Raw genomic sequence first — 25,629 nt, 5'->3', positions numbered from 1 at the left:
TATTTTTTTCCACTTCTCTTCCCCGGCCGTCTTTTCTTCTCTCACCTCCTCTCCTGCGGATACAATCCTAAAGCTGGAACCACTATGTTTTATTTCCAGCTGGTCATCATGGCAGGCACCGTTCTGTTGGCGTACTACTTTGAGTACACGGACACGTTCCCCGTGCACATCCAGGGCTTCTTCTGCTTCGACAAAGCCTACTCCAAGCCCAACCCGGGACCGGAGGACAACAGCAAGGCGCCGCCCGTCCTCGTCTACTCCCTCGTCACCGCCATCCCCACTGTGACGGTGAGTCTGTGTTCAACTTGTAAAAACAAAAGTGCTTCCACAGGTGCTCCTCATGCGCGACAGACATGACAATCCCCTACACACACACAAACACACATACACACGTACATAGTTCCTCCTCATCTACACGTGGTGTTTGTGGATTGAAAGAGGGCAGAGCTGTGTAGGCGTGCATCCTCGTGGTCTCGCTGCTCCGATTGTGTGTGGATGCGTTCTCTGTCATAACCATGGCAACGGGCACTAAATCTGTCCTCCACTGTGTAGTCGGAGATAGCTACAGTGTGCACAGTCTGCCCATATTCACAGACTGCACGCTAAGAACACGGAATAAAGCCATGAGCTCTAAATGGCTTCGTGTACATGAAGGAGCGCATTATAATTTTTTCCGAGGCTGCACAATGCATGTTGAAGCACCTTTTTAATAATGAACTGCGAGTTGTAGGTCACGAGTTCCTGGCAACGCGCTGCGAATCAAAGATAAATATTCAGCGTCTTTTTCTCATTTCTACGAAACCGGTTTCAAATGAACATATCGAGGCTCGTAGATGTTACAAGTGTAGATGGTGAATTCCATTAGGGCCACCATACTTTTTTGCCAGCACAGTGGAGTGTTATTAATAATGAAGCATAGGTTCACGTCCTCATCAAAGCTCCGTCTCTGTGACTTGTCACCCGGGGTTTGTCCCTTTGATGCCCTGCAATGCTCAGTGGCATTAGGTCGTGGTTAGGACATGTTTGAGCAACACATGCACACACACACACACACACACTGACAAATACACACACGTACAAGTAGAGGGATTGACGATGGGGTCAGATCAGTCTCAACAATTGCAAATGCACACAGAGAGACTCACAAATGAAAACACGAAGATTCACAAATGCACGCAGAACAATTCAAATACATTACGATTTATATTAATGTTAAAGAAAAATCACAAATATATTTATGCATTCTAATTATTGAGACTGATCCGACCCCATAGTTGACCGATCCTGGGTCATTTCTTCTGTACAGCCGTGACTCGTATATCTTCTTCTGTCACACCGTTGTCTGTTCTGCAGTTTTTGAAGACATAGGGCTGTTTGACTTTTTTTGCCTACATTCGCACACATTGTGACATATGACAGACGCACGTTGTTTATTTGCGTGTGCGTTTGCTCGGAGCCGAACTCCGGACTGGATGGCGGCTGCCGGCACCGGGGCTCGGTTGAGCTGTGCTGAAAGCGGAGTGGCGTGATTTTGCCTGCGAGTGTTTGCGGCTTCATTGAAAATCAGAGCATCTGTGTTCTCTCTCGCATCAAGATATCGCTCCATCCCACGGGCCTCTGTTCAGATACAATGCAAAAATAAATAAAGAACAGTAGATATTCATCTCTCTTTTCTCTGAATTTTGACTCATCCTTTCAGCCGCGAACAGAAATTAGACGAGCTCCTCGACTGGCGAACAGCGATCTCGTATCCGTGTGACAGCTCAGAACTGTCTTCTCTGTTGCTTTTGCTGCAGACCATCTCCGTGTTTCCTGCCGTCTCTGCACAGTGATGTGGAGGCATGGAACTCAGGATAACTAGGTTTCCCTGTGGCAAACACAAGCACTTTAAATCATTCAATGTTGGGCAGCAGGAATGAGACCCGGATATGAACAAACATTTGTGCACTTCCTGTTCCTTCTAATCGAAGACGATGGGTTTTCTGAGTACGTTTTTGGTTGGATGACTTCAATAAGTTCAGTCGTGAACACAAACTTAGGAGATTTCTGTGATATAAAATGGATCCCTCTTGTGAACATGCAATTGAGTCTTAAAAAACCCAACTTGTCTGCCCTCACAGCCTTGTTGTGTAAACGCTCATGCGACCTTGATGTAGTTTGTTTACAGCCTTACTATAGATTGCATTTTGGCTTCAAAAATTATAAAAATTGTGTTTTTTTGAAGAGATAATCTTGCTGAAAGTATAGTATCAATTGTTTGCCACAGAGTTTTTTTCCTTCAATAATCTAAAATCAAATGGAAACTATTAGATGCTTTGTCGGGGGAACCAGGGTTCCAGGGTTTTGGCCCACGTCATTCCTGCACCACTCTATTGCCCTCGTGGCTCTTTTATCTGCTTAAAAACGTAAACATCGTCGAGGTTGAACAGCGATATTCCAGACCTTCAGTGTTATTCCTTCCATAAGGTGGGAATCAAAGAGTCTGAGATACTAGATCTCTGGTAGATTTTCTAAATTATATTAGAGTTTTCACATGACCGAAGTCCAGCACCTCTGACTGAGGCCATGGGATAAGCTCCAGAAATAGCGGAAGAACTTCGTCACCTAACTTCCTGAGTAGGAAAACTTAGGAAGTCAAAAGAGTAAATGAGAACAGCCAGAAAAGAAATGAGGAACAACAGTTCCTGACTCTCATAGACCACCAAAGATGTGAGTTGTAGCAAAATTGGGTCTGGGTTTCAAACCCGCAGGTTAGAACAGAATCTGCCGCGTCTCTTGAGCCTCATCAAAAGTATCGAAACTGTTGAAACGCAGCCCTGTGAGATATGGGCAACGCACAATTGAGTCAACCACCATTTGATCATTGATGTGGTCACCGGATTAGAATTAGTGTGTGTGTGTGTGTGGGTGTGGGTGTGTGAGTGTGATAAAGAGGCAAAGAGAGAGGGGAATAGAAGCACTTGTATGGTACTTTGCAAATATGCTGGAAGTTGCAGTGGATCAGTGAAGGTAAGTGCGTAGGTGGATGACGGCGCACATCTTCTCCTCCACTACCACTGAAAGCGGATTCTGCATGTGCAGGTGGGAGTCGGTGTGTGCGTGTGTGTGTGTGAGACTAGTGCTGTGATCTGAGTACTAGTCAGAGTGGCTACAGGCGATCCATATGATATTCAACTCCAGCCAACGCAGCCGATATACTACACATTCCTACAAGTGACATATTTCTGCATTCCTGCCAATTTTCTTGCCAAGCTAGCTGAAAGAGCACGGTGAAGTGCCATTTGAACCATTTGCTAATTATTAGTGTGGGTGTCTATGTGTGTGTGTTATGTAAGGCAGACTGTGTGTGTGTGTGTGTGGTCTGATTGCAAACCACAAACCCACCCATCGGTCGATGCGGTTAAGCGGCGACCAATCACAGGATCAAATGGTAATTGTGGAATTAAGATGCAAGTGACACAATGTGAGCCCTCTCACACAAACACACACACATGCACTTGTAAGCTGAAGCAAGGGGATATGAGGCGGGGAATGAATTAAACGACTTGAACCTAGAGGTTTATTTCTCCACCTCTTTTGTCTCATGTTGGTCAGGAGAATAATGCTGAATACATTTGCCCCGGGAGGCCCGTTCTCATGCTGCTAAATATAAGCCACTCAACAGAGCGGGAAGGCAAAGCGAGCGCGCTCTTTGAGAGGAGAGACGAAGCGAGTTCAAAATGCAGAGCACAATGGTTGGACGGAGTAGAAAACAAGAGAAAACCCTCTAGAACTACCGCGTCACAGTTCCGTGCCTCCACCAACCGGTCAAGTTGCAGTTTACGTCCAAGTCTGTGTCAAATTGTCATTATTAGAATTATTGAGTTGCGGTCACAGTGACCTTTGACCACATCAGTTCAACCTTTAGCCCAAGGAGACGTTTTTGCCAAATTTAAAGAAATTATCTCGAGGCGAGATATCACATTCAAGAGAATAAAAGGAACGTGAGGTCACAGTGACCTTGACATTTGACCTACAAAACCGAATCAGTTCAACCTTGAGGGCAAGTCTACATTTGTGCCAAATTATAAGAAAAAAAAGCCCTCCGGTCCATTCTGATACGGACGGACCGACTAACGACCTGAAAACATCATCCCTCCGGCCGTGCTTGTCCCCGGCGCGACCCCAAAAAAAGATATGAAGAAGAGGGAAGAGCGAACGAGACCGCCTTTCTGACGCCGTTTAGCGGCAACTCGCTGCTCCAAGTTTGTTTTCTCTGTGTGCTCCTTAAACTTGGGAAAAGCCTTTGTGCGTGACGCAGCTCCAGTTGACAGAAAGATGGAGATTGTTGCAAACCATGCAAGCAGACCATATCATCCACTTATGCCACCGTTGGTTGAGTGAGAGCGCTTGATGCGGCAAAACAAACAAACAGCCGCATTGAACTGTTGTTGCCGTCATATCTTCAAAAACAGATGACGGTCATAACCACATTTTGTGTGTGTGTGTGCGGTCTGATATCAATTCAATTCAATTCAATTCAATTCAGTTTATTTGTATAGCCCAATTTCACAAATTACAAATTTGTCTCGGAGTGCTTTACAATCTGTACACATAGACATCCCTGCCCCAAAACCTCACATCGGACCAGGAAAAACTCCCAAATAACCCTTCAGGGGGAAAAGGGAAGAAACCTTCAGGAGAGCAACAGAGGAGGATCCCTCTCCAGGATGGACAGGTGCAATAGATGTCATGTGTACAGAAGGACAGATTTAGAGTTAAAATACATTCAATGAATATGACAGAGTGTATGAATAGTTCATAGTAGGCATATTCCACGATGGAGACCTCCACGATCCATCAGGCAGATGGCGGTGGGGGGGAGGAGTGGGCGGAGTCTCAACAGTAGGCGGAGTCTCAACAGGACAGTGGCGTAGTCAGAGCAGGAATTCCACCCAGACCTCAATGATCCATCAGGCAGATAGATCTATGCCGTCTCATAGGGTCCGATGACCCCATGAGACGTGAAGTCAAAAGGACTCCGGGAGAAAGCAGAGTTAGTAACGTGTGATTGAGAGATGAAAATTCATCCTTAAGGAGAGAAAAAGAGGAGATAGGTACTCAGTGCATCCTAAAACGTCCCCGGCAGCTATAAGCCTATAGCAGCATATCAAGGGGCTGGACCAGGTGAACCTGATTCAGCCCTAACTATAAGCTCTGTCAAAGAGGAAGGTCTTAAGTCTACTCTTAAACGAGGTGACTGTGTCTGCCTCCCGGACTGAAATTGGAAGCTGGTTCCATAAAGAGGAGCTTGATAACTAAAGGCTCTGGCTCCCATTCTACTTTTAAGACTCTAGGAACTACAAGTAGTCCCGCATTTAGTGAGCGTAGCTCTCTAGTGGGGCAATATGGTACTACAAGCTCCTTAAGATATGATGGTGCATCACCAATCAAGGCTTTGTACGTTAAGAGAAGAATTTTAAAAGTGATTCTTGATTTTACTGGGAGCCAGTGCAGAGCAGCTAGTGCAGGAGTGATGTGATCTCTTTCTTAGTTTTAGTGAGAACACGAGCTGCAGCATTCTGGATCAACTGGAGGGACCTAAGAGACTTATTAGAGCAGCCTGATAATAAGGAGTTGCAGTAATCCAGTCTAGAAGTAACGAACGCGTGAACCAATTTTTCTGCATCTTTTGAGACAAGATGTGCCTGATTTTGAAATATTACGTAGATGAAAGAATGCAGTCCTTGAGATTTGCTTTACGTGGGAGTTAAAGGACAAGTCCCGATCAAAGATAATGCCAAGATTCTTTACAGTGGTGTTGGATGCCAGGGCAATGCCGTCTACAGAAACCACATCACCAGATAATTGATCTCTGAGGTGCTCAGGGCCGATTAAAATTACTTCGGTTTTGTCTGAGTTTAACATCAAGAAATTGCAGGTCATCCATGTTTTTATGTCTTTAAGACATGCTTGAATTTTACCGAGTTGGTTGCTCTCCTCTGGTTTTATCGATAAATATAGTTGAGTATCATCTGCATAACAATGAAAGTTTATGGAGTGTTTCCTGATAATATTGCCCAAAGGAAGCATGTATAAGGTAAATAAAATTGGTCCAAGCACAGAACCTTGTGGAACTCCGTGATTAACGTTGGTGGTTATCGAGGCCATCGTCTACAAATACAAACTGAGATCGATCTGATAAATAGGATTTAAACCAAATTAGTGCCGTGCCTGAAATGCCAATCGACTGCTCCAGTCTCTGTAACAGGATGTCATGGTCAATGGTGTCGAATGCAGCACTAAGGTCTAACAAGACCAGGACAGAGAGGAGTCCTTTATCTGCTGCCATTAAGAGGTCATTTGTAATTTTCACCAGTGCTGTCTCGGTGCTGTGGTGTTTTCTAAATCCTGATTGAAATTTCTCAAATAAACTATTATGATGTAGAAAGTCGCACAACTGATTTGCACCACTTTCTCAAGGATCTTGGAGAGGAAGGAGGTTAGAGATCGGTCTGTAGTTAGCCAACACCTCTGGATCCAGAGTGGGCTTCTTCAGGAGAGGTTTAATAACAGCCACTTTGAAGGAGTGTGGTACGTGGCCTGTTAGCAGAGACACATTGATAATATCTAATAGAGAGCCGCCAATTAAAGGCAAAACGCCTTTAAGCAGCCTCGCGGGATGGGGTCCAAGAGACAGGTAGACGTGTTCAAGTAGAAACCGTTGAAGATAATTGGTCACGGTTGATGGGAGAAAAGCCCTCAAATATACACCAGGGCATACAGCGGTTTCCAAGGCCATTCCACTTGAGGACAGATTGGCACTGGTTATGGGCAAGAGAATATTAATCTTGTCCCTAATAGTTAAAATCTTTTCATTAAAGAAGTTCATAAAGTCATTACCACTGAGGTTTATAGGAATGCTCGGCCCACAGAGCTGTGACTCTCTGTCAGCCTGGCTACAGTGCTGAAGAGAAACCTGGGGTTGTTTTATTTTTTCTATTACTGATGAGTAATAGGCTGCTCTGGCATTACGGAGGGCCTTCTTATATGTTTTAAGACTATCTCGCCAAACTAAGCGGGATTCTTCGAGATTAGTTGAACGCCATATGCGTTCAAGCTTTCGTGACGTTTGCTTCAGTTTGCGGGTCTGAGGGTTATACCAGGGAGCAAACCTCCTCTTCCTCACTGTCTTCTTCTTCAGAGGGGCTATCGAGTCCAGTGTCAGTGGGAGGAGATGAGGAGGGACAATGGTCGGAGTAGAAGAGGAAGACGGGCAGAAGTAAAGCAGATTTAAGTGATTGCAGGATGCTAAAGAAGGCAATTTGTTTTGCTTTCCAGAGGTCAAAGATCAGGGTGAGGGTAAAAGAAGCAAGGCTCTGTTTAGAAATGCTTATTTTGTTGTATGGTGGTTTATCTTTTCCCCTGCAGACTCCAGGACGAACATGCTGTTGAGATATCGCCAGAGCTACTACAACGGAGAGGTCGAGTTGCTGGTAGAAATCCACTGAGGAAGAAGAGGCACAGGTCACCAGGAGCGTCAATAGACCAACTGCATCTCCAACGTGTTGCTCTATACCTTCCCTGTTGCTTGTTGTACTTACCTGTATCACTCACATTCCAGTACAACTCGTTATCAGGGTTGCCGAAAGGCCTGTTTTGAAAAGATGCAAAAAAAGAAAAAAATATTCTTTACAGAATAGCACATCGAATCCCAAATGATTGGAAAATGTATTTGTCCAACCTCCTGAAATAGTGCTGAAAGCTTACAGTGGCTACCATTAATCTTCATCAAGTTTCATATGTGGCAAAAGGGACACGAAGAGGGTACTTTCTCATTCAGTAGAGCAGGGTTATGCAGAATTGAATTGATTTGAGTGACACAGCTGATATGATTCTGGACGATTCAATTCAGTTTATTTTGTATAACCCAATATCACAAATTTGCCTCAGAGGGCTTTACGATCTGCCCTGACTATGTAGTTGTCTCGTGCTCCATCAAAGATCAACACTCTTGCTGTACGTCCAAGGTGAATACACATCCTTCTCCCCCTTCTGCTGATTGTATTTCAGCCGCAAATATAAATGTGTGAAGACAAACCCCCTCCTCTCTAACCGCAAGGCTGCTCTTCCAGCTTCAGCGAAATCCCCAAATCCAATCTTCTTGATTGGATCTCAGATATAATATGGAAATGTAGACCGTACACTCTCCCTCCCTGTCATAAACACTTGGATGAGGAAATGTTTTTCTCCTCCCTGCTAAGGTGTTTGAGGTAGACACGTCTGATTGGTGGTGGGAGGCTGTAGGTGGGCCCTGCTCCAGCACACTTCCCCTGCATTAGAAGGCTCCCATCATGCTCTCTGACTGCTCCATTGTTATGCTAATGCGTTTCAAATTATGCTGTTCATAAAACCCAGGCTTTTCCCCGTTTTGCGTTTTTTCTCTCTCGCCTTTTCTATATTTCATATTTAGCTCCTATTGTTACTGCAATCACAGTTGTCATCTTTGACAAGCGACCAAAAAGAAATCGCCCAAGCGCACACTATCGTGCACAGACGCACAATCACACACTCCCACCTGTGCGCAGTAAAGGCGAGGTGAACGTCTTCATGGATCTGGGGAGAGGAGAACTCGAGCGGTTCATTCTTGTCTTCTGACATTTTCCAGTTGATTGGGGGTGTCATCGGACTCACGGGATATCACATAAGCTGGAGGAAAGTGTGCACACACAAACACACACACACGGGCCCAGACTCCTTAACACACAAATCAGTCCAATGCCCATATGCAAATGTGCCAAAAGTGTGCATACTGTTCAGCCTGGGGACAATCCTTCATGAATAATGGAGTCCTAGATGACAGACGGACGTGGATTGGGAAGCGCCATCAAGCGGGAGAAAAAAAAATGTGGGTGTCACATTGAAACTCTTCTATCGGTTTGTGAGGTCAGCTCCCTTGATGAATTCCTCTTCAGGGAGAATGTAGGAGAGAGGAATAACGCAAAAGTTCAACAAAAGTGATTTTTGGCACTGATGTGAGATGTGCTGTTAATAGTTAATCAGCGTATCATTACGGCAATCAGTCTGACCGTGATTTCGCCTGTGAAGGCAACAGACAGTATATCAGGGGTTCATGGCGTAGTCAGCGGATATCAGGGTGGGCGAAGACTTCCTTTTGCGTGCGCCGGTCATTGCAAGTCGGAGTTGAGAGAAGACGTCTCGGACCGAATTGTTTCACGAGTCTACTCTCGGTAAACATGAAAAGGGAAAAGCCAGATAGTCATCAGACAGATGCATTGCATTTCGAGTTCTGCCTCTTTTCCTGTCAACACGCCTAAGCCCGCTCAGACGTGATTGGTTAATACTACTAATACTACTCGGACTACAAGCGGAAACCAGGACACTCCCGATTCCAAAATATTGTCCCGTAGCCGACGGATTCCGCATTCATTTGCAAATATTTGGTTCTACAGACCATTGTTTGTTTCAGCACATTTAGTGTTCACCTGTGTATGAACGACGAATAAGAAACAAGAGGTTCTTATGTTGACGTGCTAAAGAGCAGCACATGACATCATACTTTGCCACCCGTACAATTCATGGCTATCTTTTTTTAAATTTGTGATAAATACTTTTTGGGTCCAATTTATATTTTTTATGAAATACACAACATATTAGCAGATTAAGCATGGCATTGTGGGTGGGTGTTTTACAATAGAATACCAAAAGTCTAAGAAAAATATTGACTGTGTGTCTCTGAGAATTGTGAATAAAATTACAGATCAAATAAAAATACAGATCACATATAAATCTTAAAGACCAGATGTGATGTTCATCTGGACGCCATGCCAAGGAACCGATGATAGCCAACAGAGTGGTCATGTTCCAAAGTACGGCAGACTAGGGAGAGTCTCTGGGGCCGTGTGCTTTAGGAGCTAATCAGGCTAATGAGGAGCAGGTGTGCACTGAAGGCAGGTGGAGAGGAGGTGAGTAGGGATCAAGCGGGAGGAGCTGAGGACAGCTGCTGGAGTGGGAGGGGCCGACACGGCTAATGACAGGAAATGAGGCCAAAACACAAACTACCTATATCAGAGATTAATAACCCTGTCAACCCCAATCAGTTGGGGGCATTTTTCCAGATTGTTTCACAATCAGGGCTCGCAGCAGAGAGGATGTAAATCACAGTCCATCATGCCATCAAATGTCTTTGATAATTTATTTTTACAAAAATGGGACAACACTGTGCCGATGTTACCAATGTTGGGGGGGGGGGGGGATATTTTTACAGCCTCTCCTGTCCTCTCCTCAATGCTCTGTCTTCAGCAGCTGTTCAGTCAAAGTTTCACAGATGTTTTGGTCTCAGGCTTCCTGACGCGGAGGAGCGCAGAACGTAATGTTTTTTTACAGAATCTGGTAAAAGCAAAAGGTTTATTTGGGACGAGATTTTATGAGGCGTGGAATCAATTTTGGGGATGAAATATAGTTTTAAGCTTTGTTTTAGTTTGGGTGTGATGTGTTCAACAAACGTCGGAAAGTTGGAAAAAAATCGACCTTTTTTTTATACAGCTTCTGGCTAGAATGAAAGGTGTAGTTTTGGCGATTCTTTAAAAAAAACAATTCAAAGGAAACGTGCCTTTAAATCCCGCCGCCGGGTTTTGGGGTTCAGATGGTTGCTTTTGTTTGCCTATTGTCATAATTTTGACATTTAGTCTCATGATTGCTGGCATCAGTGTAATATTATTATAAGCTAATTTAATTATTAGTATTTAGTATAATCTGTTTTACCACTGCCCATCACCATCTGTCCAACCATTTTGTATTCTTCCTCTCTGTGTCTATTTGCATGTGCAAGATAGAGAGAGTAAGACAGACAGACAGTTCGGTGCGTCCGCGGTCGTGCTTATGAGACGGAACAGTGGAAAAAAGGGCAAAGGGATAAGAAGGGATGATCACGGCTTTATCCGGTCGCTGCCAATCACACTGGATGGAGGATTGAGAGACGCAGACGGCGGGCCGTGCGCTCCCACTGCGATCGCCTGTAATAAGAGCTTTAACCCAGAGATGAGAAGCCTAATCCAGCCATCCACTCACACTCTGGCCTCCTCCCACACTGATCCAGGGTCCCTCTGTTTCTGCCTCACGTTGAGACGGAAAGAGTCGCCTCTACTTTGATGAGAAATGGAGAGTGAGGAGGGGGGGGGGGGGGGGAAATGCAAAGAGACAAGAAAAGATGGGGGAGCAGAGGAGACAAACAGGATCATGGATCATATCAAACCTTACTGAACACAAAGAGAGAGCAAGAAGCCGGCGAGAAAGGACCATTTATATTTGAATCGCTGTTTGTTAACCTAGTTTCTTCTCCACAAAGACCTGGGAACGCTGCAGAATAAAAGCAGTGAGACAGAGAAAAGAGAGACGGATAGAGAGAGTGTGGGTGATGCTGAAGCAGCTAAATTGTCATGGTTACCATCGCTGGTGCGGTGTGTGAGAAGGCTGCCTGTGTGTGTGTGTGTGTGTGTGTAAAGCAGAGCACAGCGCTTGTAATGTCAACAAGTGTCATGTGATATACTTTATGTAGACATGGTGTAATCCTTTGTATTTTCTTTACACAACCAGAGCTGTTTAGAAAGTGCTTAAGTGTACATGACACACAGAAACACTTATGAGTTACACTGCACCAGACAGGTCACACTGTAAATGAGGAGCTAGTGTATTTTTATTTGTTCACAATATCTCCAAAATGAGACTGATCATAAAAATAAAAAAACATCTGTGGAGAACACACGGTGAGACTGGCGCAAACCTCCACCCCCCTCTGAGCTTTAGATGCTTTTTATACATTGTGACGTCAAGCCGGCATTTAATGCTGCGTCACCGGCTCCCGCTCGTATGACTCACAGTACGCGGTGTATTATTCATTTACATCCCTCAGTGTGTGGTGTCTTTTCTTTTTTCTATCTTTGCGGAGGCACCGTGAAGTGAAAGTGCACTTGTCACGCTTTTAGAAAAGAGGCAAACAGAAACGTCCCAACAGTCGACTGTCACAGTGTCACAAAGGATAGAAAAATCCCAAAAGGCCAATTTCTCCAGAGCTTCTCCCATCGCTCCAAAAACAAACACATGCTCTTCTTCCTCTTCTGCGGCGCCCTACATGCTTTTAATATTTATACAGTCTCCAAAGTTGTTATCCACTCTACACTCAAAAAAACGATTCAAGCCCTTCTTAGAGGTGACACATTTAAATATTGTTTGATACATTTAAATAAATCAATTACAAAACGAAGATATTTATTTTGAATGGGTGTAACACAAAATGTATGAATACTTTCATTTTTTAGATTTATTTAGGTTACACTCACAAAAACGATTCAAGCCCTTCTTCGAGGTGACACATTTAAATATTGTTTGATACATTCAAATAAATCAATTACAAAAATAGATATTTATATTTAATGGGTGGAACACAAAATTTATGAATTCTTTCATTTATTAGATTTATTTAGGTTAGATGGTGTGCATATCAACTCAAAATAAATGTGTTTCATTGAGGACTACCCTTTGCGCATGCGCCAGCTGAAAATCAGTTGTTTACAAGGTGCAGACACTTTCGGGGCTGTACGGTGGTGTAGTGGCTAGCACCGTCGCCTCAAAGCCAGAGGTCTGTGGGTTCAATTCCCAGTCGGGGCTTTCCTTCTGTGTGGAGTTTGCATATTTTCTTAGTTAGTTAGTTAGTTTATATTTTGAGTTGGACAAACACAAATTAATTTAATTTAATTTAATGAATATCATTATTTTATTTTAGATGTATTTGATACAAATGAGTTGGACTAACTTAATTACATTGTATTGCACTGATGTGCTAAATTTGAGTTGGAGTTGCATATAATTATTGGATGGAAAACCTGCCAACAATTTAATTGAGTTCATCCAATGAGTCATTTCTTTGAGTGTAGATAACAAAGTCCCACTCACAGCAGCGACACATGCACACAAGGTTGTCGACTTCTTTCGCGACAAAAGAGGGCCGTGTGATCTCTGTTCTCTGAGGCACTTTGTGTCAGCCATTCCTCGTCTGCCCCTTTTTATCTTTCTCATTTTCATCAACTCCTCCATTTTCTCTAACTATAGGTATTGACACACACACACACACACAGACACGTACACGTCAGCCTGTCTTCTAATAACACCATCTTCTCTGACTAGTTTAGATCTCTCTTCATCCATCTGACGATCTGAGGGTAAAATAATTGCACCCTAAAAATCCTCGTGATTGCCTCGAGGAAGCAGTCAACATCTGCTCACCGCTAATTGGCTGCCAAGGTGCAGCAAGTTGCTGCTACGGTATTCCTATGGATGCTTGTTTCGTTGAGTCAAATGTTGTGCAGAGTTTTCAAAGTAATATCCACAGACTGAGTGACGTGGTCCAGCCGACACCTCGGCGTGGACAGCAGAGTGTCGTTCAGCTGTGCATGACACCACGCTGACTACTGCTGGACCGCGGGAAGACTCTAGATGAGCATCCTCTCTTCCGTCTGCGGCCGCCTATTACTTTCAAAGCAGAGCAACTCTGTTGTGCGTTGTGTTTCAGGGTTGATGAATGTCATCCCATCTCATCTTCTTCCTAGAAATTGTGGCTTGTTTTCCAATCTTTCCCCTACTTTTTTTGTGTTCGATCCTCATTATGTTGTTCTCTCACACATACACATTTTTTTCATTAACTTTCCATTAGTGCGTCTGGCTTTCTGCTTTGTGTTTCTCTGCCAAGTATGTTGCATTGAATGGTGTTTGACATCCTTATGTTTGCTTGTGTCTCTGCATGTGTGCCTTTTATAAGATAAGATCAGATATTCCTTTATTAGTCCCACAGTGGGGACATTTCAGGATCACAGCAGTGGGTGCACATTAGAGCATTAATAAAAATAAAAGATTAAAATGAAACACAAAACACAATAACAATACTAAATACTGTTACTAAAATACTAAATATAATGAGGAAACAATATATATTTCCACAAGGCAGTGACCAAGTGGATTTCCAGCAAGTTAAAGTGTCCAGGAAAATAAAGTGCTGAGTGTGCCAAGATCTCCAGCGATCTACTGCAGTTTGTTGTGCCGATTGATTTGTTTCCCAGTGACGACCACAATGAGACCTATGGACTCCAGTTGCTGTATTGTAAATGTTGAACAGCATTGATTGTTGCTTCGACTCGTTTCCTGTGGTGTAAGAGCGCTTCTGCTGAGATGAAGAGGTGTGAATGAAAAAGAAATATGCGCTGCTGGTTGAGACAAGACGCATTCTTGTTGTCATTAAGATCCCATAACACCAAGTTGTCACAATAACATATTGTCATAAAACCACTGAAGCAGTTTTTTTTTTTTTATCACAATATATTCCATTACAGTGCTTTGTATAATACCATAAATACCCCCTGGCCACAATATCAGCAAACATGGTGGTGATAGTGTTGTATTTGGTGCCTTAAAATGTCAAATTAACATGAATGTTTATTTGAACATGGCAAGTTCCACACGCCCACAGCACAACACCTGCATTGATGTATATGTTCCTTGTCCACCATCTAAAGCTGATGTCACACACACGTTACAAAACATGTAGAAAGAAGTATAATTCAAGATTTTAGTGAAGTAGAAAATTCAATGCTGAACATAAAGCCTTAATTATTTCTGTTGACTCCTCAGATATCATATTAACTCCCCAGCCGCCATTGAAACCGTCTGCAAGCGTATTAGCATTTTAACCAAAGACCAAGCGATTGCAGCCTTTGTGCATTCTTTCTATTGATCCCCGCAGTCGTCTGAGCTGCTGGAGAGGAGAATGGTTACATCAGAGCCCCGGAGCTATCGATGCATTTTTATAGTTCTTTTCTATCGCACACCTTTTTGTTGTGATTAAAGCAGAGCAACAGGAAGCGACCTTTCGGTGAGATGAAAAGGGATTAGTATCGACGGCAGAAACGCATGTGAACGCATGAGCTCGGTTGTCGTTGAGAGAAAGTAATTGAGCGAACGATGAAGGAGTAGACATGGCAACTGCTTCCCAAATGAGGGGGGGGGGGGGCAGACTGCATTATGCATCACAGTGAGAGAACATGGAGATCGGGAACAGGCCGATGTTATTACCTGCAGCTTCTCACAACGCATGAGCTTTCCAATTGGCTCCAGTCGTCAGGAACCACACTAAAAAAAACGATTCAAGCCCTTCTTAGAGGTGACACATTTAAATATTGTTTGATACATTTAAATAAATCAATTACAAAACGAAGATATTTATATTGAATGGGTGTAACATAAAATGTAGGAATACTTTCATTTATTAGATTTATTTAGGTTAGATGGTGTGCATATCAACTCAAAATAAATGTGTTTCATTGAGGACTACCCTTTGCGCATGCGCCAGCTGAAAATCAGTTGTTTACATGAGGTGAACACACTTTCAGGGCTGTACGGTGGTGTAGTGGCTAACACTGTCGTCTCAAAGCCAGAGGTCCGTGGGCAGTGGCGGCTGGTGAATTTTGGGGGGGGGGCGCAGTTTAAATATCACTCAACAATGAGAAGAAAAGAGGTTTTGAGTAGAATATTGTAAAAAACAAAGCTTTATTTCAAGAACACAGCGTGCTCATCAACACTGTCCAATAACAACTATCAACACACTGTAACTTTGGGCATGGGAGGTTCAGAGCGGCTTTAAGGAACATTGGGTTGGGTTTCAGAGGTTTGCAAAATAAAAGAGGTTCAGAGCAGAATAGAGTCAGAAAGAGATCACATGTTACATTGGGTGACAGAGCAGACCCACTACTGTAAAGACAAGTAGCCTCCTCTCTTTAAAGTGGTCACTTTACTCTCTGGTTAAAGTCAATCATGTCTGTAACCAGCCTGTTTCATTATTCTTGAGGGAATGTGTCTGTTTCAGAACTTCTTTGTTGTGTTTCGATGCCAGTTCGGTCTCCTTCTGCTGACTGTAAACAGGGTTAGCTTCAGGCTGTTAGCGAGTTAGCTCCATGCTCTTAGCTAGATAACTGCGGCAAGATTCGTGCTTTACACTTGTCTGAAGCTCTTTAGATCCCTCACCCCGTTGTAGTCCAGAGAGTTTCAGTCCCTTTGGAACAACAGACAGGGGAAATTAAACAGCGCATTACTCACTGAGCACCAGCTGACAGCTCCGTTAGCAACCTGCTCGTGTAGCTCCGTGGAGCTCTCTGGCTGAGGGAACATACGTCTCTGATCTGCCGAATAGTCCAATCACGTGAAATAATAAAACAATGTCATTGGCCAACGAGCGCACATTTTTGCGACCCAAGGACAGTGTTGGGCAAGTTACTGAAAATTAGTAATTAGTTATAGTTACTAGTTACTTCTTTTAAAAGTAATTGAATTACTTTACTAGTTACTGTATATCAAAAGTAATTAGTTACTAGGGAAAGTAACTTTTAAGTTACTTTTATGTCTGCTTTTTTAATGTCATGAACAGTACTGAACAGTCAAACACAATAAACATATGTTGTAGACCTATTTATTGCAATCAACAGGGCAACAGGCCTTCAAATCAAGCAGGAGTACAAAAGTCCCTTTTTTAGTTAACTTAATACAAAATAACTGTCTCAGTGATTTAACAGTGTTTTTTTTTTACCACATTAGGCCCAATGAAATAAAAGTGATTGGCCTACAGTATTAACACTAATTAAAAGAGAAAACAAAGGTGCCTTGAGGTGCTGCATATAATTGAGGGGGGGGTGCTAGTGAGGCGTGTACGTGCTGATCTGGAGTCAGTTTGGTAGGATTTGGGTATAAATTAATTATTTCATTTAAAATATGGATTTTTATTTAAAGATATTCATGTAATTTGCATGCAAAATAGGTCTACCCGGACCAGCGGACACAAAATTCAACCAGCGGCAAAACCGCGGACCTGGCAACACTGGAAGTGGCTGTCAATCACAGTGTGGCACCGTGCGTGCTGGTCGAGGGGCGTGCCTGTGATTGGCGGAGTAGAGGGAGGCGGGTTAACCTGTCGTAAACGGAAGTTACGGGTGGTTGACGGGAACCGTTGTTGTTGATGTTCGAGCTGCTGAGCTGAGAGGAGCACGCTGTCTGTGTTTGTGAATGCCCAATAAAGGGAGGAATAATAACGCCGCCCGCCTCCGTGTCATCAGTCCATAACGTCCGAGACGTTACAATATCATTGCGCCACCAAGGTCCTGCGATGTCAGATCAGAAGCAGCTAAAGTAGCCTAGCTTGTCTTCTTGTCTGCAAGTGTTCATTTTTCACAAAAGAGAGTAACGCGAGTAACGAACTCATTTAAATTTCAGTAACTGTAACTGCGTTAGTTGATTAAAAAAATACTTCGTTACACGCTCGTTACCGCAAAAAGTAGTGGAATTACAGTAACGCGTTACAAAGTAACGCGTTACTCCCAACACTGCCCAAGGAATCACGTTTCATCCGCCAATGAGAAGCCGGTCCTTGCCGAAACGACTGAAATATTTTCTCGATGCCGTACACACACGTTAGATCGCCTCGGAAAAGGGGAGGGGCTTCTCTCCGTGATAATGGCGATATATTATATATTTTTCACATTAACTTAAGTGGTTGTTGACAGGCTGACGGTCTCCCACACACATTTAGCACGTCAACACGGTATATTTACTATTTAAATGATTTGGCATATAATGTTTTTTGACAGGATGTTTTTTTTTTTTCATCTACAAATTTTAAGAGGGGCGGCGCCCTAGCGCCCCCTATGGACGAACCGCCACTGTCCGTGGGTTCAATTCCCAGTCCGGGCGTTCCTTCTGTGTGGAGTTTGCATATTTTGTTAGTTAGTTAGTTTATATTTTGAGTTGGACAAACACAAATTAATTTAATTTAATAAATATCATTATTTTATTTTAGATGTATTTGATACAAATGAGTTGGACTAATTTAATTACATTTTATTGCACTGATGTGCTAAATTTGAGTTGGAGTGGCATATAATTATTGGATGGAAAATCTGCCAACAATTTAATTGAGTTCATCCAATGAGTCATTTCTTTGAGTGCACAAAGACACACACATCAGATTTTCCTGTTAGTTCCCTTTTCTTTCTTCTGTTATTCTTATGTTTCGCAGCTTCCTTGTGTGTGTGTGTTTTCACACACTGCCGCCCTGCAGACTTGTCTATTATTGTATGGCATCTTCCCGTTGTAATGCGCACCACTCACACTTGTTTTGGCCGCGCTGCTGCATGCACAGCTGTTGAGGCCAGCTCGGGAAGTTCAGAGTGAGACTTTTCTGTTTCAATCAAGTTGCAATCATCCTCTTTTCACTAATCTGTAATCTCAGCTGCATGCTGATTAATTGCCATTTGCAAGTCTCTCATGCCTTCTGCCCTTTTGGCTGCTGTCTCCTCCGCTCCTCTTCCTCCACCACCTCCTTCTCCTTCTGTGATGCTCTCTGCATGCTTTAATGGAGGGAGGCTTCGAGTCCCTGTTTTATAGAAGTAAGAGTGTGTGTGTGTGGGGGGGGGGGGGGGGAGCAAAATGACCCTTGAATTCACTAGAAAAAAGGGATGGGGACCAGATTGTGCGTTCCGGTCCCGATTATGAACACGGCTTGACCCATAAGAGTCCAATACCTACCTAGTGTATCGCCTTTGAGACTCACTGAATATCGTTGTGTTTTGCAAAATGTTTTTTTTAAAATAAACTGTCCACAAATTGGGCAAGATTAGAAATGGCAAACTTCTCCCGAAGGCTGTGCCATTGGTGTGTGAATGAATATTTAGATGAGATCCTGACGGGCCCCTTCCATCAGTGCATAAGTGGGTGAATGTAAAGCACTTTTTGTGGCCTGGGAGACTTGAAAGGTGCTATAAAAAATGCAATTCCCAAATTGGGAATCTTAGTGGTTACTTTCTCGCCTGACAACATATTAAAACTTGATAAAGCAACATATTAATAGCTTTTAGCCTGGCTCTAAAAGCGGTATCAAGGCACCCAGACGAAAGCGAAGTCCACCAGACTCTCTAAACTGGTAAGCTGAGCGGAGCACTGCAGAAGACAAGCACACCTCATCTCTTAAAACCCTCTCTCACCACCTCTCATGACTTCGGAGCTGCATCACTTTGCGGCACTCGGGTCACCTCGAAACTCCAAAAAAGGACATAATTCATGTTGACACACAAGGCCCACGACCCCTTGCCGAGACTTTCCACAACAGTCGGCGCTAAGGTGTAAAACCTCCACCTTCTTCTGCCACGAGCAGCGCAGTGGACTCTGGTGCAGTAGCATCCTGGCTCAGGGCCATACATATTGGATGAGCATGGAGCCTACATCCATCCATGACTCTGTCGGGGGGGGGGGCAGTGTCCAAGAATGTGCTTTCCGTGGTGTTTAGCTGATTGATTCCCCTATCTAAGGGATCAATGTCCTGCTGATTTGACTCAAACGGCTGCCAGAGGCCTGCAGGGTGCGTTCTTTAAAAGGTGTTCTGGATGTGTTACGGCTATAATGGTAAAGACTTAATGGAGCTTCTATTGAGGTGCGATCCGGGTGGGGTAAAACATTCATTAATGTGTTTCAAATATTTAATGAAAATAGTACAAGATGTGTTTGATTTATGCTATCTGGCAAACCCAATGTTCACTTTTGCGGTTATTAACCCGCCCATCATTATTAATGAAAGTGTAGCCTTGGTTTTATCGAGCTGCTATCAATGTGTACGGAATACAAAGAGATAAACGGAGAGATAGAAGGTGTATGAGACCTTGAGGTCGACAAACTCCAACTGATCAGAGTGAATGGGAGGTGTTAATGTTGGGATTTACTAAAGCGGCATAAAAGCAGCCAAATGGTGAGGGAGCTATAAAGAATTAAAAGCCAAGGAGGAGAAATGTAAAGGTTGCGAGGCCGAGGGAGGAACACTTGTGAATAACTTCTGCTGCGCACCACATTTAACTGACAGAATATTTGGTGAAGCGGATGAATCCTTAATCACACAGTGTTCGCTGTCTGTTTGACAAAGATGTAAATATAATGTGTGCCGTCTCTCTTTTTGTCCCAGATTCTGATCGGGGAAGTGACCAGTTTCTTTGTGAAGACAGAGGGAGCTCAGGAGAAGACCATCGTGACCGCCGACTGCTGTTATTTCAACCCTCTCCTCCGCAGGATTGTACGTTTTCTGGGTCAGTTCTAGTATAAAGATCAGAGGTTCTGCAGCTCGGACTGAATAGAGCCTTTGTGCGCTGGGACCGAGGCTCATTTAGACTCGCACCAGCAGTCCGACGAGGCCAGAGGGAGCTTGTCCTTTTAGGTCTCCTGTGGACTCATTTCCCCTCTCCTCATGTTTTGCTGATAATCGTTTTCATCTTCTCTGTTGCCTTTATTTATCCACATTATGAATCTTATTGATGGACCTTAAATATGAAGCATAAAAGCAAAGGCCATGTCTGGCCTTTCACTCCCACACAGTTAGCAGTCAGCGTAAGCATCGAATCCCCACTCAAGTGCTTGTTTCTCATTCGACTCACACATTTTGTGTTTACATACGCACAACCCTCCCTCTTCACCCACTGTGTCTCTTCGCCCCCCCCCACCCCCGTTCACACAGGTGTCTACTCCTTCGGGCTCTTCACCACCACCATCTTTGCCAATACCGGTCAAGTGGTGACCGGAAACCAGACGCCGCACTTCCTGTCGGCCTGCAGGCCAAACTACACGGCTCTGGGCTGCCACTCTCCGCTGCACTACATCGCCGAGCGCCGGGCCTGCACAGGAAACCCCTACCTGGTGGCGTCCGCCCGCAAGTCCTTCCCTTCCAAAGACGCAGCGCTCAGCTTTTACTCAGCCATCTACACAGTGGTAGGGAAACTTTAGGGGGGGGGTGACAGGAGATGCACCAGGGCTGTAACCATGGGGTACACATCTTCTACTTCTCAAATGCCCCTCACACACAGACTGGCCAGTCATAGCACAGCTCTGACCAGGGTCTGACAATTTAGTGCAGTCATTTAAGATGTTCTTCATTTTCAGGCTGGTTGAGTAGATTTGGAGCGAGTCGTGGTTAAACATTGTGTAACAGTGGTACTTTCTAAAAAAAAGACGTTAACACGTAAAAGCTGGTGGAGCTAGCATTGGCTGAGTGCGTGAGCACATCGTCACACAGGAACAGTGTTGCTCCTCAACTGTCGTCTGTCTCGATCGCCAGGCGAGGTGTGCTTCAGTTCCACAGATCTGTGCCTTTCTCTTACACCTGTTTTAACTGTCAGTTTGACATCCTGGATGATTGTAGACCTTCTCTCAGCCTCTCTCTGAACGCACCACAGACTTGTTCTTACATTAGACAGACACAATCTGCTCAGTTGGCTGACTGAAGACTTGTACCATGACGTTTTGACTTGATTTGTCCCCCAGATGTACGTGACCCTGGTGTACCGGACCAAAGGGACCCGTCTGACCAAGCCCACCTTGTGCCTGGTGGTGCTGTCTCTGGCCGCGCTGGTGGGGGTGGTGAGGGTGACCGAACACAGAAACCACTGGAACGATGTCCTGGCTGGGTTCATCACCGGAGGGGCCATCGCTGCCTTCCTGGTACGAGGGAGGGAGGGAGGTGTGGGGAAAGAAGGGTGGAAGAAGAGATGGAGGGAATTGCAGAGATCAATCAAAGAATTGGGTTGTGATGTTTTTCCCCAGGAAAAAAGTTTGAGAAACACTTTGATGGCGTCGCACACACTGGCACACCTATCTTTCCAAGCCTCCTACAATATGTCATTCTTTTTGTCTCCCTCTCATACGGCAAGTGTCCTCTTCAGTAATGTTCCTGTGTGCTCTTCCTGTGTCGTCCTGCAACCCCAAGGTTGTGGGTTCGATCCCCGCTCTCCCCATTAGTTGCAAGTCGAAGTGTCCTTGAGCAAGGCACTGAACCCCCAGTTGCTTCCCGGGCGCATCACTGCAGCCCACTGCTCCTTAATAACTAAGGATGGGTTAAATGCAGAGAACTAATTTCCCCTTGGGGATTAATAAAGTATATATCTTATCTTATCTTATCTCTTTCACGCACCAGAAAACCCTCCCTCTTCCAAGTGCAGTGGAGTGAATCTCTGTCCTCTTAACTTTTTCCTTTGCTCTCCTTCAGGTTTCGTGTGTGATCAACAATTTCAAGCAGACCCAGATAGCAATGCAGACTCCTCCACCTGCACGGCGTCCAGAGCTCGCGATGGGCCTTCCTCTCCTCAGCCTGCCCCGCGTGGAGAGCCCACTCGAAAAGTTAAGTGGACTCCAGGTAAGGGGAGAACATCATGGAAAAAACATTGATTAAGTAGTTGAAGCAATCGTTAGCAGCACAATCATGATCATGTTCTTTGACTGAAAAGTGTCTTTTGGTGTGCAAATTGTTATTCGACATGTTGGCGCCGCGGCTCTGGGAACGTCATGTGGTCAGTCCACCAAGGGGAATGAGGCGGAGGAAGCGATTAACCCCGCGCTGTCGAGCATTGTGAGATTAGCAAGCTGGCTAACTAGGGCACTCGTGCGCTAGCGTATAAGCTATCTAGCGAATTCCACCATGCTGTCATGCAATCCAGAAATGTTGCCTAACAAAGTCACTTATCTAGCGAGGAAGAGCGTGTGGATGAAGCCTTAAGTTGGTAAATGTTACTGTTTTACTCTCTACGCTTTGAAACATTACGACTTAATCGCTGGTTTTAGCCGTGACTGCAAAACTTCACCTCAGTGAGTCAGCAACTCGCTGTAAGTCGGTTTAGTTTAAACTGAAGTTAGCCGCATACCAGGGTGGCAATGGAAACATTCTACACATGAGAATGGCCGCCGCTCTGACCACCGTGCTACATTGATTTGAATGGGAATGTCTGTTCTGCTCCCATTTTACTTCTCCGTAAATATCTCAACTGCTATGAGACATTCATAGGCTACTCCCGAGAAGATGAATGCTGACTTTGGTTGTCCCATGACTTTCCCCTAGCGCCACCATGAGGCTGACATTGGTGGTTATGAGTGAAATATTATGAGAAACAGTAGTCCCACACGCATTCATGCTGCTCCCCATCATTTCAATTCGGATTTTGCGGTTTTGTTTCTGACCAAATATCTATCAAACTAATTGCATTCCCATCAGGTCCAGCTGTGCTTTGAATTTAGTGATTCATATGTTTGCATGTTAACATGATAAACTAAACATGTTGCACACATTTGTATTTTATTCTACTTATTGTTTTGTACTATCTGGACCTTGAGTCTTAAATACAAGTTTAATTGATTGATTGACTGCCTCACAGAGCCGCTAGTTGGTTAAAGGCCTTGTTCTGTCTAGATGTGCGTCAGGGTGTCTTTGACTCCTTTTGTCCTCACTGATATGTTGTTTACACCCCATCTCTTGCAAAACATCATCATTCTTCCATTCTTGTCTTTCGCCGTCTCAGTCAAGTGAAGTTTATCTGCTCTATTCCTCCTTGTTTCCAACTTCTCACATGTTTTTAAATGTTTTATACCCTTTATCTGTTCCTCTCTATCTCTCCTAATCTTCTTCTCTTGTCCTCTTCCGTCCTGTTAGGCTCCAGGGCTACCGTATACTGAGATCACATGACCATCAGCCAATCCCGTCCCCCGCCCCTCCCGATGTGCTCCTCCCCTCTCGGCGTTGCCTCACCAGCGCAGTCTAGACCTGCCCACTGAATGCCCCCCGCCCTGCCCTGCCCACCCCGTAGGACGACATCCTCTCAGACGAGTCAAATCCACGCAGGTCTGAAAGGTCCACCAATCACAGGAGGCAGAACAGCAACACGTGCGCGTGGCACGCACGGCTGAAAGCTGTCCTCTGCTAAGGACCGGGAGGAGAGGATACGCGCCCCTATGTCCTGTTCTGTCCTGTTTGTCCTCCACGATGGCCTCCTCTTTTCCTTCAGGTGGTAAAAGACCCAATGAAAGAGCCCGCCAAAGCCGGAGCTGTCGAAGCAATACTGTGTCCCTATTTCCTTGTCCTGTTTTCCACAAAGACTCATAACAGTGACTCTAAAGACTGTTGGCTGGAGATGACTTGATGAAACACTTGATCGGATCAAAGTAATTCAGCAAAGCTGAGAGTTTGGGATCGAAGAAAATTCAAGATCGCCCGTTCATCATCCTCAACAGACCATTTTGCACTCAGGACAAAACAGTGTGGGAAAAAAGGGACAATAAAAAAAAATAAAAGACCTTTTATGGAACCGTCGAGTATTATGGTACAGATTTGTATTTATGTCTGCAAAACAAACAGTCGAGGAGGAAAGCACCTTTGCAATTTAAGGCACAGATGAGCCAATTTAGTGTTTAGTAATCTGCTGTATCTCATTTGTTTATGGGGGATTTGATTTTGATCTCTCTGCCGTGTATTGTGTGAAATGACAGACGAGAGATTCATACACACTATGGCTGTGCTCGTGATACCACCATCAACTAATTCCCCTCTGAGTTGACTTTTATCGGCTCTCCAAATGACTTTTACTTATATTCAGGTGTGTTTTCTAAACGTCTGTAGGTTCCACGTCCATGCTGTGAAATAATTGGAAGGTTTTATCGTACGACTTACTGCCTATTCCCATGTGGACTTCTCTTCTTTTTATTTCACCACCTGCATCTAAATGTCAACGCATTCACCCGCTTCGCTTCCCCGAGCGATTGTGTTAAAAGAGTAGTCCAGCGCCAGTTGTCTGCCACGGTTTGATCCCGTCCAGTTTTTTCCTCGCACTGACTTTAGGGAACCAACGGCACAGACAAGTGTGTAACACAGAGGTAGGACCTCTAAGTTTTGGATAGTTTTGTACAGTAAATAGGTTTCTTTATACAGTATATACTACATTATTATTATGTTTAAATAGTGTGAACAATGTGAAGCTACCTGAACCTGTCCTGGAGGAACACGAGCAGAGGCTTGGTTCCGAAGAGGGAATCAAACGCACACACTCGCCGTTTGGCTCACAACTTGCTTCGGTTTCACTCGGTTCAAAAGGACACCGCCGGCAGGTTATTCTAGTAGGAGAGTACGCAAAGCGTTATATACAGAATACATTTTATTAGGTGTGCGTGGGTGCGTGCGTGCTTATTGGGATTTGTGTGTGTGTTTATGATGAGCACATTGTATGGCAGCAAAACTGTTAATTTGGCAATCTGTTTTCTTAAGTTAAACTGTCAAAGGTAGCTGCTATAATTACACACTTGTGCTTGTGTGTAACAACAGGCCTTCAAAGGACCCCTGCCAAGGCGTCCCAAACAATGCCTGTTAAAGCAGAAGGTGCTCATTATAGCTCTGAGATTAAGCTTTTACGTCTGGATTCTTTTTTTTTGTAAACAACTGAAAGAGTGGAGAACACCGTAACTGTCCAAAATAAGGTTATTTTCATGTTAATGTCTCTGTTTTGTATTTATTTACCAAAATAAATTGCAATTACAACACATCGCTGCATGCGTTGCATTTTTGTCACTTGATTTGTTGTAATTCCTCGCACTCTTCAGTCAGGATTTATCTTTGCTGTTATGTTCTACTGTTTAATGTTTTTACTTCAATCCCAGACAGAGAATAGCTGTGAACCGTGTAAGTGAAAGTATTAAGAGACATATTGGGGGATATCAACCTGCCTTAAAAGGTAAGCAAAGGTGTTA

The 25,629-nt window shown here is 44.2% G+C and overlaps 1 protein-coding gene across 4 annotated transcripts in view; it reads left to right on the top strand.

Moving 5' to 3' along the window:
* Positions 1-25,424, top strand: part of LOC130190009 (phospholipid phosphatase-related protein type 5-like) — a 55,468-nt gene extending 30,044 nt beyond the window's left edge. For 3 of the 4 annotated variants that reach the window (XM_056409111.1, XM_056409110.1, XM_056409113.1), the window contains 6 exons: positions 100-288; positions 20,042-20,162; positions 20,588-20,838; positions 21,391-21,567; positions 22,112-22,242; positions 23,546-25,424. In XM_056409111.1, coding sequence (XP_056265086.1) covers positions 100-288; positions 20,042-20,162; positions 20,588-20,838; positions 21,391-21,567; positions 22,112-22,242; positions 23,546-23,654 — 978 coding nt within the window. In that variant the 3' untranslated portion in view covers positions 23,655-25,424. Of the gene's footprint in view, positions 1-99; positions 289-20,041; positions 20,163-20,587; positions 20,839-21,390; positions 21,568-22,111; positions 22,259-23,545 lie in introns of all 4 variants that reach the window. The other variant, XM_056409112.1, reaches the window with a different exon arrangement.
* The last annotated feature ends 205 nt before the right edge of the window (positions 25,425-25,629 follow it).

Source organism: Pseudoliparis swirei, chromosome 24 (assembly GCF_029220125.1).
Source record: "Pseudoliparis swirei isolate HS2019 ecotype Mariana Trench chromosome 24, NWPU_hadal_v1, whole genome shotgun sequence".
Taxonomy (NCBI): domain Eukaryota; kingdom Metazoa; phylum Chordata; class Actinopteri; order Perciformes; family Liparidae; genus Pseudoliparis; species Pseudoliparis swirei.
The sequence above is the reverse complement of the archived record's forward strand: the minus strand, read 5'-3'. Positions and strand labels throughout refer to the sequence as shown.